The sequence below is a fragment of the Salvelinus alpinus genome, chromosome 16, assembly GCF_045679555.1.
Source record: "Salvelinus alpinus chromosome 16, SLU_Salpinus.1, whole genome shotgun sequence".
NCBI lineage: Eukaryota > Metazoa > Chordata > Actinopteri > Salmoniformes > Salmonidae > Salvelinus > Salvelinus alpinus.
In genome coordinates, this window is record NC_092101.1 from 15,006,045 (window position 1) to 15,020,022 (window position 13,978).

A 13,978-nucleotide genomic window follows, 5' to 3' on the forward strand; every position below is an offset into this window, starting at 1 on the left:
CAGCTGCCTTTTCTATTTTGATTGACAGTGGGAAGTCGCGCTTCCGGAGCCACGACTGCTGTCAAGAGTGACATGTTGTTTGTCCAATCACTGGTCCAGTATAAATGGAAAAAGCAGTGACATATCCAAATATTTTTTTCAACTAACCATATCTCTTTACACAGCTGCCGGGCGGGATTTCCGCAATCGCTAATAACATGGCGAAGTCTTACGATTACTTGTTCAAATTACTGTTAATCGGCGATTCTGGCGTCGGAAAGACTTGTGTGTTGTTCAGATTTTCAGAAGATGCGTTTAACTCAACGTTTATCTCGACAATAGGTAAGTACATTTCGTAAGTTTTCTGGTTCGAAAAGTTATGCAGGAGGAGGGGTAGATAGCTCTCGACCCAACTAGCAATATTGGTGGTGAGCGCCCATCCTGTCATGCTAACGCTAGCTAACTAGAGTTTGTTTGGTTAGCATTCAGTTCACCAGCCAGGAAACAATCGGCTTGTTACAGTACTCGCTTGACAATAAAAACAGCACTTCAGCATCCCCGGCATACCTCAACTTGAAATGTTCATGATATTTTTTTAGCTGGCGACGTCACCAGCTGACTCCTTAGCTATCTAGCTAACGTTAGCTGTCAGGTGAGTAAGTAGACTACAGTAACTACACAATAGATATATACAAAAGTATGTGGACACCATTTCAAATTAGTGGATTCCGCTATTTCATCCACACCCGTTGCTGACAGGTGTATAAAATCGAGCACACAGCCTTGCAATATCCATAGACAAACATTGGCAGTAGAATGGCCTTACTGAAGACCTCAGTGACTTTCAACGTGGCACCGTCATAGGATGCCACCGTAACAAGTCAGTTTGTCAAATGTCTGCCCTGCTAGAGCTGCCATTTTCAACTATGTGCTGTTATTGTGAAGGGGAAACATCTAGGAGCAACAACGTCTCAGCTATGAAGTAGTAGGCCACACAAGCTCAGCGCTTAAAAATCGTCTGTCCTTGGTTGCAACGCTCATTATTGCTATTGAGTTCCAAACTGCCATCACAATAACTGTTAGTTGGGCGCTTCATGAAATGTTTTTTCATGGCCGAACTGCCATACACAAGCCTAAGATCACCATGCACAATGCCAAGCATTGGCTGGAGGGGTGTAAAGCTCGCCGTAATTGAACTCTGGAGCAGTGGAAAAGTGTTCTCTGGAGTGGTCAATCACACCATCTGGGTTTAGCGGATGCCAGGAGAACGCTACCTGCCCCAATGCATAGTGTCAATTGTAAAGGAATAATGGTCTGGGGCTGTTTTTCATGATTTGGGCTAGGCCCCGTATTTACAGAGAAGGGAAATCTTGACGCTACAGCGTACAAGGACATTGTAGACCATTATGTGCTTCCAACTTTGTGGCAACAGTTTGAGGTAGGCCCTTTACTGTTTTAGCATGACAATGCCCCTGTGCACAAACAGATGGTTTGTCGAGATCGGTGTGGAAGAACTTAACTGGCCTGCACAGAGCCCTGACCTTAACCCCATTGAACACCTTTGGGATGAATTCAAACTTCGACTGCGAGCCAGGCCTAATCGCCCAACATCAGTCCCCGGCCTCACTAATGCTCTTGTGGCTGAATGGAAGCAAGTCCCCGCAGCAATGTTCCAACATCTAGTGGAAAGCCTTCCCAGAAGAGTGGAGGCTGTTATAGCAGCAATGGGGGAACCAACTCCAATTAATGCCCATGATTTTAGAATGAGATGTTCGACGAGCAGGTGTCTATAAAAACAGAGTCGCACACTCCATGTATAAACTCCCAGTAATTTATTGGGTAAACCAGATGAGCATGTGTCCACATACTTTTGGTCATATTGTGTATTCTAGCTAGCTAATCTAGCAGTGACGTTCCTACGCAGCAAGCAGTCCAATTTTAGCTGAGAGTTACATTACAAAAAGGTTAGCTCTGAGGTGAGGTCTCCCCTGAAGTTTTGCAGCAATTTACATTGAAATCGTTGACTTCCTGTGTGTGGCTTGCAACATCATCTAAAATAATGGGCCTCCCTAGCCAGACCCCAGTCACTCTGGACTTGGTGTCATGCAAATAAGTACTTGCTAGCTTCCGAGCAAATGTTGAATGCAGTCTGCTTTTGCCACCTGTGCATAAACAGTGCTGTACATCAACGTCAAATGGTTGTTTCAAAAATCCTTTGTCATTTGCAACTCCTAGACGACAGTAAAATGTACATCTATTTTAGGTGGGTAGAAGTGCAAGAATTGTCTCACTCTTGCTATTCCCCTTTGCCTTTTTAGGTATTGATTTCAAAATTAGAACAATAGAACTAGACGGGAAGAAGATCAAGCTACAGATATGGTAAGACAGCCCTTTGACTTCTTCACTGTGTCTTAAATTATGTATTAGAAAGAGCACCTTGGGAATGCGCACAATTGGCCTATAATTCAACAAGTGGGTTGATTCAGGGATAGGAATGAAAGGCTCTCATTGTGTTGTTCTCTACCAGGGACACAGCTGGCCAGGAGCGGTTTCGAACAATCACAACGGCATATTACAGAGGAGCCATGGTCAGTCGCCTTGCTTCACTATGTCACTCTCACAATGTCAGAAATGTACTAAGCATATGCCTAGCTAGCTAAGAACTTAGTTTGAATTTTAAGAAAATAATAATATTCAGAGACCTTCATGGCGATCAGTGCATCAACTAATAGATTCCGCACTAGTTTGAGCCTCTCCCTTTTATGGTTGTAAATGAAGCAGTACATATCTGAGATCATCCATGGGAGGTGGGTACAATCACCCTGGAATCCTGTTTAGGCCCTTTATAACAATTTGCTATCCTCCCAAGTGTACAGGTTTCTCAAGTTTAACAGGATGCTGATATCTGACGTGCTCTGTTAAAGTGGTTTTGTTTTTTCTTCCTCCCCAGGGCATCATGTTAGTCTTCGACATCACCAACGAGAAGTCATTTGAAAACATCAAGAACTGGATAAGGAATATAGAGGAGGTAGTCGTCAGAAATTGCAACATTTATATCTCTGTAGGAGAACAGAAGTCAGTGAAATTGAAGGCGTTGCATTGCTCTATAAATACTATGGATGACTTATCCTCTCTTCCTGTCCAGCATGCCTCTGCAGATGTGGAGAAGATGGTGCTGGGCAACAAGTGTGACGTCAATGACAAGCGACAGGTGTCCAAAGACAGAGGGGAGAAGGTGGGTGTTCACTGACCAGTAAATGAAAAGTATCATATCATAAACTAAATAACTGATAGTGTCTATACAGTAGATGTCGATTTCTGATTGTGATACTGTCCATGTACCCACTCAAGGGCACCTGATCCACGCAAACTTACATTAAAACGCTGCACGTAAGCTCACGGGATCAGGTGGCTTTGCGAGGCAACATGGACAGTACAATCAGAAATCTACATGTTGACTGAGGTTTTTTGTGTGTGTCCCTCTTATCTCCTGTTGGCAGTTAGCGTTGGAGTACGGTATTAAGTTTATGGAGACCAGTGCAAAGGCCAACATCAACGTGGAGAATGTGAGTTGCAGTGGGGTAAAATTTGATAAGACTGCAATTAATATGATCAAAGTCTATTAAACCGAATGCCTGACTCGATTTAACATTATAGTAAAACCATGTGCAATTATGTGTTTAGCTGACTAAGATCAAGGAATGGTCATGAGAAGAGAATATCAAAGCAAGTATTATTTAATAACTTTGTTAAATGAATGGATTCATATTAGAGGTCTTCACGGGTCTAAACTTTTTTAAATATTGCGACACATTCCGAACGAACCCGAGGACAACTAGACCCATTCCGTATCGACCTGGTTGGCTCCAGACCCGGTCCGATCCGAGTGAGGAAGCAGCATAAAATAATTTTTATAAGCTACTTTATTAACCGGAGCTGATAAAACGTAAGAGGGAGAGAGAGGTGCTGCTTTAGCAGGTGGGGGAGGGGCCGAACTGTGAGCGAGTGACACGGGGAGGAAGAGATGGCAACCAACCAAGACGACTCGCACTATAGTAGACTAATGGCTGCCGTAGCTAACTTATTTATCGTCACATATTATTATGTAGTACCTGTCTTGACGGCATCAAACTGGGAGAAGCTAATTAAGCTCGCTAGCTAGGCTAATTGCAGTTTTTCATCCTACAGTTACAAATAACAACTCCATTCAGAATATTAAGTAGCAGCCTAGCTGTTTGCTCTTGGTCATTGTAGCCTATCCTCCTTTAACATTTTAATTACATAATTTTAATTACATCTTCCATTGATTAGATGTCTCCTAACTTTTGACATACACAGAGGCTCTATGACTGTAGCTCAATGCTGCTTTGATGGCTTATGATTGGCCAAAAACAAGCTACACGTGCTATGCTCCACTCTCGTGAAAAGCAAGAGTAGCAGCATAAATTATTAAAATGTCGTTCTCTCTCTACTGCAGCAGTTGCGTTCGGATCTGTACCAGGCCTTCCGGACAAGTCAGTTAAAATTACACACACCCGTGACTTTATTTAGAATTCTGGATCCAGACCCGCTCGAGTCCCGGTTTGGGTCTTGGGTATTCGGGTACAAATGGATCCGTGAAGACCTCTAATTCACACACAAGTCATAATATTAAGGTTAACTTACAAGACAAAGCATGAACAAAGAGATGCCTACTAGGCCAGAGTCTGAGGAAATATCATACAACCGTTATCCAATGGACTGCATGCAGGATAAGCGGGAGAACAACAGACCTTCATTTCAAACATCTGAAGGTGTAAAACCAACCACCATTGACCAATCATATGATACAAAGTTTACAGTAACCTGATCACCCATAGGGCGTCACAGCATCTAAAGGCTTGTGTGAGGGATGAGACCAATGTAAATAAGGCAGAATTCCTGAAGACAAACCCCTATTCATCTATAGTCATTTAAAGTTCACCCTGTACAAATGCAAGTTACCACAGAGATCATACATCCATATAGACTGCTTAATTTGCCATGCAGCCCCAGGTGACAGCGAGCACATCGTTTAGGGCCGAGCCTACAGAGTTGACTCATTCCAAGCAGTTCTAAAAACAATGGGAGTACAGTGATGTTAGTGAAAGACAATGCACATTGTTTTGTCTCTTTGATTTGATCTCTATTTGCCCTGTTTTTCCCCCTGACATTTTCAGGCATTTATGACCCTTGCCAGAGACATCAAGGCGAAAATGGACAAGAAACTGGTAAGTATGTGTAGTATGTGCACATCTATTTTAGAGGGGCTATAATGTGTGTGCCCTTTGACTTACACTGAGTGTATGTGTGTTCCAGGAGGGCAACAGTCCTCAGGGCAGCAGTCAGGGGGTGAAGATCACAGAGCAGCCCAAGAAGAGCAGTTTCTTCCGCTGCACCCTCCTGTGAGGACCACGGCCTTAACATTGTCCACAGCTGGACAGAACTGGACTGAGCTTGCTCAGAGCTCTCCTCTCTTTCGCCCTGTTCTCATTCCCCATATCCCAGGCCTCTGGGCTTTGAGCTTTTTTTCTGATTCACCATGTGTCCCCCAGTTTAAAAACGGAAGTATTCATTGGTCAGGTGGATCAATCAGGGCTGTTGGATGGAGATCTCTATAGGCACTCCTCATGCTCTTATATCGTCTCTCATAATTACACTTAGGCTTCTGCTCCCCCTCTCCTCTCTTTGTCTTATGCAACTGGTATTGTTACAGGTACTTCATGTTGCTATGTGGTTGCACTGCTGCCAAAGTTGATCCTTAGTGAGGTTTTTTTTTTATCAACGTGAATGAACCTTATCCTTAAAAGCAGTGGCTTATTTCCATGATAAGACTAGTTAACCATCATATATACATCTGATGTCTTCTGTCAGATAGTTGCCTTCTGTGTCATCTAGCTACTACTATGGAGATCTATGCGTCCCTGTTTCTTCCTTTCTCAAATGATAGTGATCCTCTCTATTCTACCTTGACATTACTCATTTGCCATCCAACAAATAGCATCCAAGAAAGACACTTATTTTCTTAAGTAAATACCAAGAAAAATTCTGAAGTCTTACCATGTTAATAGTGAAGACGTGTGAGGACAGTGGGAAGGTAGGCCCCTAAATGGCAGGCAATCCAAGATGATTAGGCAGCCAGTACGTTGTAATAAACTTTAGTGAACTGTTAACAGAAAAGATGCATAATTGGAGCAGATCAGCATTGTACATGAGGAAGCACAACTGCAATGCGTTTTGACGCCGACTGTAGAAGTTAAAACGCGTTGCAGTTGTGCTTCCAGTTGTGGCTGCCTAATCATCTTTTTTTCTTCTTCAATAGTGGACATTCCATCTTAGACATTCCTAAAAAAAAAAAAAAGACCTGTGTTCATCATTTTACATGTACTCTATCATTATGCAGTTCCAATTTGTTTTCTGCGCAAGGTTTATTAACCATATTTGAGTGGTAAAACAATTCTGTGCCGATATCTGCACATTTTGATTGCACTTTAGTAATGAAATTGCCTTCACTACTTAAAATTTGCAAAAGCATGTCTTATTCTGTTCCCTTGTATAGAAATATGTCAGTGTTCTTTAGAACTATTACATTCTGGAACTTCCAGTGGCTGTCAGTTGAAATCTGTTTCACAGTAACATCAGTCTAGTTAGATCACAATTCATTTCCTAACAATTGAGTTGCATAAATTGCCCACATCTTTGGTTTTGGCATTCAAAATGTGTTTTAATATTAAACCACTCCACAAAATGTTTTATTTGCTCCAATTATGAATATTGCGTGTGATGTGGAGACCACTGAAATGGAGAGAATTTTTTGGGTGGTAATAATCACTTTGTCATGGATTATTATGTCTTAGGCAACCTTTTCAAATGCCAACCTCAGCCTATTCCTTATTTGTTTACTGGTTGTTAAATTGGGATACTGTAATACCATTCGGGTTTAGTTTTGTGTGGCCTTTGTGACTTTTTCGTAGCCTGTTTTAATGCTGTTGTCAGTATTGTGGCAGAAAATTAGTGACAATGGCGCAAATATTAGTCTGCCTTAGTTGTTTTGTAGGCCTATAGTCCATTCCAATTAAAGTACATGTTATGGTTATAGGAACTCAATTGAATAACGTCAACCTACTGTATTGAGAATATTTGAAATACAATATGCAATGACAGTCCATTTCACTAGAGAACCACTCCTGCAGCTTTGTTAGTCGAGGATAGTCGCTAACGTTATGTTTTCCTAATACTTTCTGCTTTAAAACTGAAGAGGCCCACATTTTGGTGTTGATAATTACTATTCATGTGCCAGTATTAAGACAATCTAATTCTGGGTGTTTTGGGTTTGATTTAATGTTGCAGTTTTACATTGGCATCAGTACTTTATCTAAGCACTAGGGGGCAATGTAGTGACATGGCAATGGACTAAAATGTCACTAGCAACGAGTCAGAGGACATGTAGTCAGTATTTTCAGTGCAACAACAAAACATCCAAATATGAAAGTGCCCTTGTAGAAACCCTTGCCAGAGTTGAAATATTCTACCAGTCCTGATCCTCAAGACTTAATCATAGTCTCAGTGATTTTTTTTTGTCCGCTATAGGGTGACAATGTTAAATGGATGCCTGGAGGAAAGTAGCTTTGCTTATTGGATTTTGCGTTTCGATTTCGTTCTCGTTCCTTGCTTGTCCTTCCCTCTGAATTTGCCACTGTCCATGACAACAAGCGTGTCTTATTTTCACCTAATACTTAATATCATGGTCTTTGCAACTATGCATCAGTTTGCACATTTGCCTTCAAGAGCTTTTCTTTGAGATTAGACATGTGCAAAGGATAATTATTGCATTGCTTTCTGTTCTCTTTATACTTTGGCACTCCCATCATTCCATTCAATCCGTCTTAATGTGGAACTTGCATTCCATTTGTCAACACAAACATTTATAGGAAATTGAGCACATATTAAATCGCAGCAAAAGGAAATTACTTCCCCCTGAATTTGCACAGCTCTTATCTCTACTTGTGACCAAGTACATTGTATTTAGAAACTGAAATATATATATTATTTTGCGGATGATCTTTTTATGTCCTCTCTTGTGTAGAACATCACGTGTGGCACAGTCAGTTTGCTGAGCCGCTGTGTATGTTCAGGACCTTGTATAGGTCTGGCAAATGTTTATTCAGAATAGCAATTATGAAGGTTTCGTTTCCTTTTGGTGGAACTATTTGTACATCTTTTTCAGTTCATAAATCAGTCCATCATTCCATGTTCAAGACCATTTGGATTTCATAGATAACTATGGAAAATGCGGAGAAATAGCATTTAGAAAACAATTGTAAATAAGACAGATCTAAAATGATTGTACTGTACTTTCATAAATATTACTGAATTGATCTACACCTTTGTAGATGTGTACTTTTGATGATTTATTAAAATGATTATTTTAAAACTTGCTGCAGTTTCTCAATTTACTTACAACTTATTAGGCTACCATCAATTGTTGTGCCAATGAATTCCTTCCTATAATATTAAGGGTAACGTTATCGATGCAGAAATGTCAGATATTTATATCCCAAGATCCGACCATAACGAAACTGTCGTTTATTTTTCTTACTTTCGATTGCACCTGTGCTGTATATCTTATCAATCGTATATATTTAAGAGGACTACTCCTATATAATTAAAAACATTTTTTTTTTAAATGAGCTTGATAAAGCTGTAATTGGTATTGAGGCTAGGCAAGGCTATTTACGACGATAGACCAAACGTTACCTGTTTCACGCATGGGAAAAATATCTCCACCCTTTTCCCTCACAGGAACTAACTTGTAAAGGTGTGTGAACAAAGCAGAGCTTCAGTTACGCGTTGCTCCTCATGAGGTAAATTGCTTTATTGAAAAGCCGACTAAAATTGTAACTAGCCACAACAGGTGCGTAGACAATTTTAATGTTCGTTTTATTTGTGGGTTTGGACAACTTTTCTTATGATGTACATTTTCAAAGAAGAGTATTTGTTTTGTTAGACAATGTGGTATGCAGATGTAGTAGGCCTAATTACTCGGGTATTACTATAGTTATAGTATTGTATTCATTTGGATGCATTTTTTGTATTTGGTTTTACCCACTTGTCTAAATAATAATTGATTATTAAGAGCAGAGTAAAAAAAAAAAAAAATTGCATTGAGGCTAACAGTGTGGCATGTAAGTGAAGCTATTTCACTTTGTGTTAACGGTCTCAGTTTAAATGTAGTTGAAGATATACATACTACTAATCCAAGGTTTATTAGTGCTACTAAATATTTGGCAGCATAAATGTCTTTGTTGCCCTAATGTAAATGAGTGTATCAACCAGCCAGCTGAATGGTCTTCCTCTGAATTCAGAAACTGAAAATTATAGAGGAACAATCAGAGCAATAGCGAAGTGCTCTTTGAAATTGGGGTGCTTACATTTTTTACCTTCTTCTTACAGTTTATAACTGGACATCAAATCTGTAATTTATACCAAATATGTTTACTGTCCTTTTTTTCAAAAAATTGTTGACATGTCAAACTGGCAATGGAATAACATTAGAGAATGAGGGGTGTTTCCTGACATCATTCTTTACTGTATGTTACCAGGACACACCTGGGGGGGTATGGATGGAACACAGACTCAGGGAAGACATGACACCCTTTCCTGGTTCACTGAGTTCCAACTGGACTGTGTCATCAGGAATGGGGTAGTTCCAGAATGGTTCCATGGCATTATTTCCAGGAAGTAAGATCTCAAATTGTGTGTCTGTTTCTTTTCCCTGATAAACAACATAGATGAGACCAATGTGTGGCTTGTGGTGAAGGATATACTGTATGCTTTGACTGTTATTGTCTTACAGTAGGGCACTAAGTTTGTTCTAACATCGTAGTGTTTATTCACCGCAGGGTTGCTGAGGAAATGCTCCTGTCCAATCCCACAGGCTACTTCCTGATCCGTGTCAGTGAAAGCAGGATAGGATACACACTCTCCTATCGGTAAGCCTCTGTGCTTTGTACATGAGATAGACAACTCCAGGTGAGGCCTCATTAGATTGGTTGTTTGTTCAGCTGATGACAATAAGCATATTGGTTGTGTTCTGTTTCCATAGCTTTTATCCTATGCTACGTCAATGCCACATACTACCCACTCTGAAACGCCATGTTCTATTCAACAGTGTAGTTCAAAGTCCATCTGCACTTCCTTATCAAAATAAATTCTCTGTACATCTAGTGCCACTGATCGGTGCAGGCACTTCATGATCGATGTGCTGAAGGACAATCACTACATTATTGTAGGAGAGGACATGCATCACAGCTCACTGCAAGACCTGGTGAACTTTCACCGCAGGGGGCCTATCATGCCTTTCAATGAGCTGCTGACTGTAGCTTGTGGACAGGTGAGGAATTATACTTGATTCAGTAAACTACAAAATACCGTATTGTTTATTTTGTATACACACCAGTATGCTATAGGCTTGAATTGAGTTGGTTTGATATAGCATAAACACACAGAGGTCCGGGTACGGTACACTGTGCTGCATTTCTATACACTGTTGTGGATACATTAGTGAATTGACGTGTGTTTGACTCAACATTCTTCCCTTTCATCTACTTCTTGTTGTAGGTATCAAAGGACAAGACTGATTATGCAGAACTGTTATTCCCCAAAAGACCAGCCATGAACCCTAATCATGGTGTGTTGCCAAATAACCCCCCACACATGAACAGTAGTACTCATCTGAAAGTAGCTGAGGACATTCCACCTGCCCTCCCACATCGTCCCAGCACACTGTGTGACCCTGCCGGCCCAACTCCAAACACTAGCAAACCACCTGTATCTCCAAACACCCCTTCTCCCAGACTCTACCCCTGCCTGGAGACTGAGTTAAACACACTGAGCTTCCAAACCCCAAGCATGGTAAAGACGCTGAACTATCATAGTGTTTACAGTATGTGTTTGTTGGGGGATAGGGCTAAATCTTTATTTTCATACTTTGAATGGTGAGATAATGCTATTGCAAATGTGTTGTAGGCCTACATTGCCATAATATTGAGGTTACCTAACTTTGGGTCTAAAAAAACTACATACCTACATATTTCTCTGTAGGTTAAGCAAACTAAGGTTAGACTGTACTCTTATATGGAATCTATTATTTTCATTCCAGGTAGGTCATACTGCTAAACCAGTGCCATTGCCCAGGAAGATGCATGTAGTCACCACGGCCCAGCCGGACCAACCTCCTGAATTACCTGCCAGAGGCCCTGCTCTACCACAGAGAAAGGACAAGGACCAGAGCAGCACAACATCTAAAGGTCCCACAGAACCCAGGACTGTGGGTACAGGCAGACCACAGACCCGACCAAACACACACCACCAGGACCCAAACTCCAACCAACAGAAGAATCAAGATGTAAAGTCAGTGGTCAGCAACCTGACCTACTTCAAGATGAAGTTCCATAAGAAGAGAAGTGCCTCTCAGGAGCACATGTATGCAGAGGTTAGTGTGGAGGATGAGCAGGGGCAAGACCAAGGGAAACTCACAGCCCTGGAGGCTAGAGATAGGGATATTGATACAGCTGCTGATAACGAGTATCAGATGCTACCAGGAGAGATTGACAATGGCCTTCCACCCATCACTGCTGTCACTGCTGTAAGACCCACGGACAGTGGGTTACCGCCAGAGTATCGGACCCCTCCTCCTTTTGCCCCTGGATACTAATGTCCACTTCTCTACCCTCAGGATGGCTGGGTGGCCAAACGGACACATTAATTTTGAGAAGGCACTGATGAGTTAAAGTTAGTCTGAAGATTTTATTATTTAACTGGATATATCTAGAATCTCTTTTACAACGTTGAGAACTATTTCTGTTTGCAACCAGCTCTGGTTAGTGGTTAGACAATGTCCAATGCTTTTACAGTGCTATGTATGGTCAACTATTTCATATCAAATGTGAAAATACTTTTGTTTTATTTCATTTGGTGTGAGGAATTATGTTAGACATCTATGTATTATTTTCATTAAAATACAATCATGGCAAATACCTGTTTCAATTGTCCATCCAGTTATGTGATACAACTTTGTTTCTGCAAGAGATGGCAGTCAAATGCTGATCTGTTATCAACAATGTAATAGGGAAGTGTGCTCTCAGAGATAGGTGCTGGTCTAACTGGTTTGACCAGATGAATGTGAGTGAGTCAATCAATCAGGTGAGTGAGTCAATCTACACACAATATTCCATAATGACAAAGCAAAAACAGGTTTTTAGACATTTTTGCAAATATATTAAAATTAAAAACTATCACATTTACATACTGTAAGTATTTAGACCCTTTACTCAGTACTTTGTTCATGCACCTTTTGGCAGCGTTTACAGCCTCGAGTCTAATTGGGTATGACGCTTCAAGCTTGGCACACCTGTATTTAGGGAGTTTCTCCAATTCTTTTCTGCAGATCCTCTCAAGCTCTGCCAGGTTGGATGGGGAGTGTCGCTGCACAGCTATTTTCAGGTCTCTCCAGAGATGTTCAATCGGGTTCAAGTCCGGATTCTGGCTGGGCTACTCAAGGACATTGAGACTTGTCCTGAAGCCACTCCTGTGTTGTCTTTGCTGTGTGCTTAGGGTCATTGTCCTTTTGGAAGGGATCCTTCACCCCAGTCTGATGTCCTGAGTGCTCCGGAGCAGGTTTTCATCAAGGATCTCTCTCTACTTTTTTTTGTTGTTGTAAAATTCTTCTGTCCTCGGTTGAAACACTCACTTCCAAGTTCCAAACTGCCTCTGGAAGCAATTCAGCACAATAACTGTTCGTCGGGAGCTTCATTGAATGGGTTTCCATGGCCGAGCAGCCGACATAAGCCTAAGATCACCATGCGCAATGCTAAGCATCGGCTGGAGTGGTGTAAAGCTCGCCGCCATTGGACTCTGGAGCAGTGGAAACGCATTCTCTGGAGTAATATTTCACGCTTCACCATATTGCAGTCCGATGGACGAATCTGGGTTTGGCAGATGCCAGGAGAACGCTATCTGCCCCAATGCATAGTGCCAAGTGTCACGTTTGTGACTGTGTTTTTCATGGATTGGGCTAGGAAATCTTAACGCTACAGCATACAATGACATTCTAGATGATTCTGTGCTTCCAACATTGTGGCAACAGTTTGGGGAAGGCCCTTACCTATTTCAGCCTGACAATGCCTCTGTGCACAAAGCGAGGTCCATACAGAAATGGTTTGTTGAGATCGGTGTGGAAGAACTTGACTGGCCTGCACAGAGCCCTGACCTCAACCCCATCTAACACATTTGTGATGAATTGGAATGTAAACTGTGAGCCAGGCCTAATCACCCAACATCAGTGCCTGACATCAATATGGCTCTTGTGGCTGGAGGGCAAAATTGCGTCGACTTTGGATCTGTTGGAGCGGTATGCAAATTGGAGTGTGTCCAGGGTTTCTGGGATGGACCACTTCCGTATTGAGCTCATCACTGGTACTTCCTGTTTCAGTTTTTGCTTGTAAGCAGGAATCTGGAGGATAGAGTTATGGTCAGATTTGCCAAATGGAAGGCGAGGGAGAGCTTTGTGCGCGTCTCTGTGTGTGGAGTAATACTGGTAGAAATTAGGTAAAACGGATTTTAGTTTTCCTGCATTAAAGTGCCCGGACACTAAGAGCGCCGCATCTGGAGGAGCATTTTCTTGTTTGCTTATGACCTTAAACAGCTCGCTGAGTGCGGCCTTAGTACCAGCATCGGTATGTGGTGGTAAATAGACAGCCATGAAGAAGATAGATGAAAACTCTCTTGGTAAATAGTGTGGTTTACAGTTTGTCATGAGGTACTAACAGGCGAGCAAACCTTGAGACTTCCTTAATATTAGAGCACACCAGCTGTTGTTGATAAAGAAATATAGATCACCCCCCAATCTTACCGGAGGCTGCTGTTCTGTCTTGTTGATGCACGAAAAACCCAGCTAACTGTATATTATCCATGTCCTTGT

At 41.6% G+C, this 13,978-nt stretch overlaps 2 protein-coding genes across 3 annotated transcripts; both read left to right on the plus strand.

Annotated features, from left to right (window-relative positions):
• Nucleotides 1–37: 37 nt before the first annotated feature.
• On the plus strand, nt 38–6,043 carry LOC139540993 (ras-related protein Rab-8A). Its single transcript, XM_071345127.1, has 8 exons — nt 38–321; nt 2,298–2,358; nt 2,507–2,567; nt 2,930–3,007; nt 3,125–3,214; nt 3,480–3,545; nt 5,178–5,228; nt 5,317–6,043. The coding sequence occupies exons 1-8, from the start codon at nt 198–200 to the stop codon at nt 5,404–5,406; spliced, it is 621 nt and encodes a 206-aa protein (XP_071201228.1). The 5' UTR covers nt 38–197; the 3' UTR covers nt 5,407–6,043.
• Nucleotides 6,044–8,578: 2,535 nt separating this feature from the next.
• On the plus strand, nt 8,579–12,033 carry hsh2d (hematopoietic SH2 domain containing). 2 transcript variants are annotated; one of them, XM_071345121.1, is made up of 6 exons: nt 8,579–8,861; nt 9,600–9,738; nt 9,900–9,989; nt 10,225–10,390; nt 10,618–10,911; nt 11,159–12,033. In XM_071345121.1, the coding sequence occupies exons 2-6, from the start codon at nt 9,617–9,619 to the stop codon at nt 11,711–11,713; spliced, it is 1,227 nt and encodes a 408-aa protein (XP_071201222.1). In that variant the 5' UTR covers nt 8,579–8,861; nt 9,600–9,616; the 3' UTR covers nt 11,714–12,033. The 2 variants fall into 2 exon arrangements, with proteins under 2 accessions (XP_071201222.1, XP_071201221.1); XM_071345120.1 differs by having other exon boundaries at nt 8,827–8,911.
• The last annotated feature ends 1,945 nt before the right edge of the window (nt 12,034–13,978 follow it).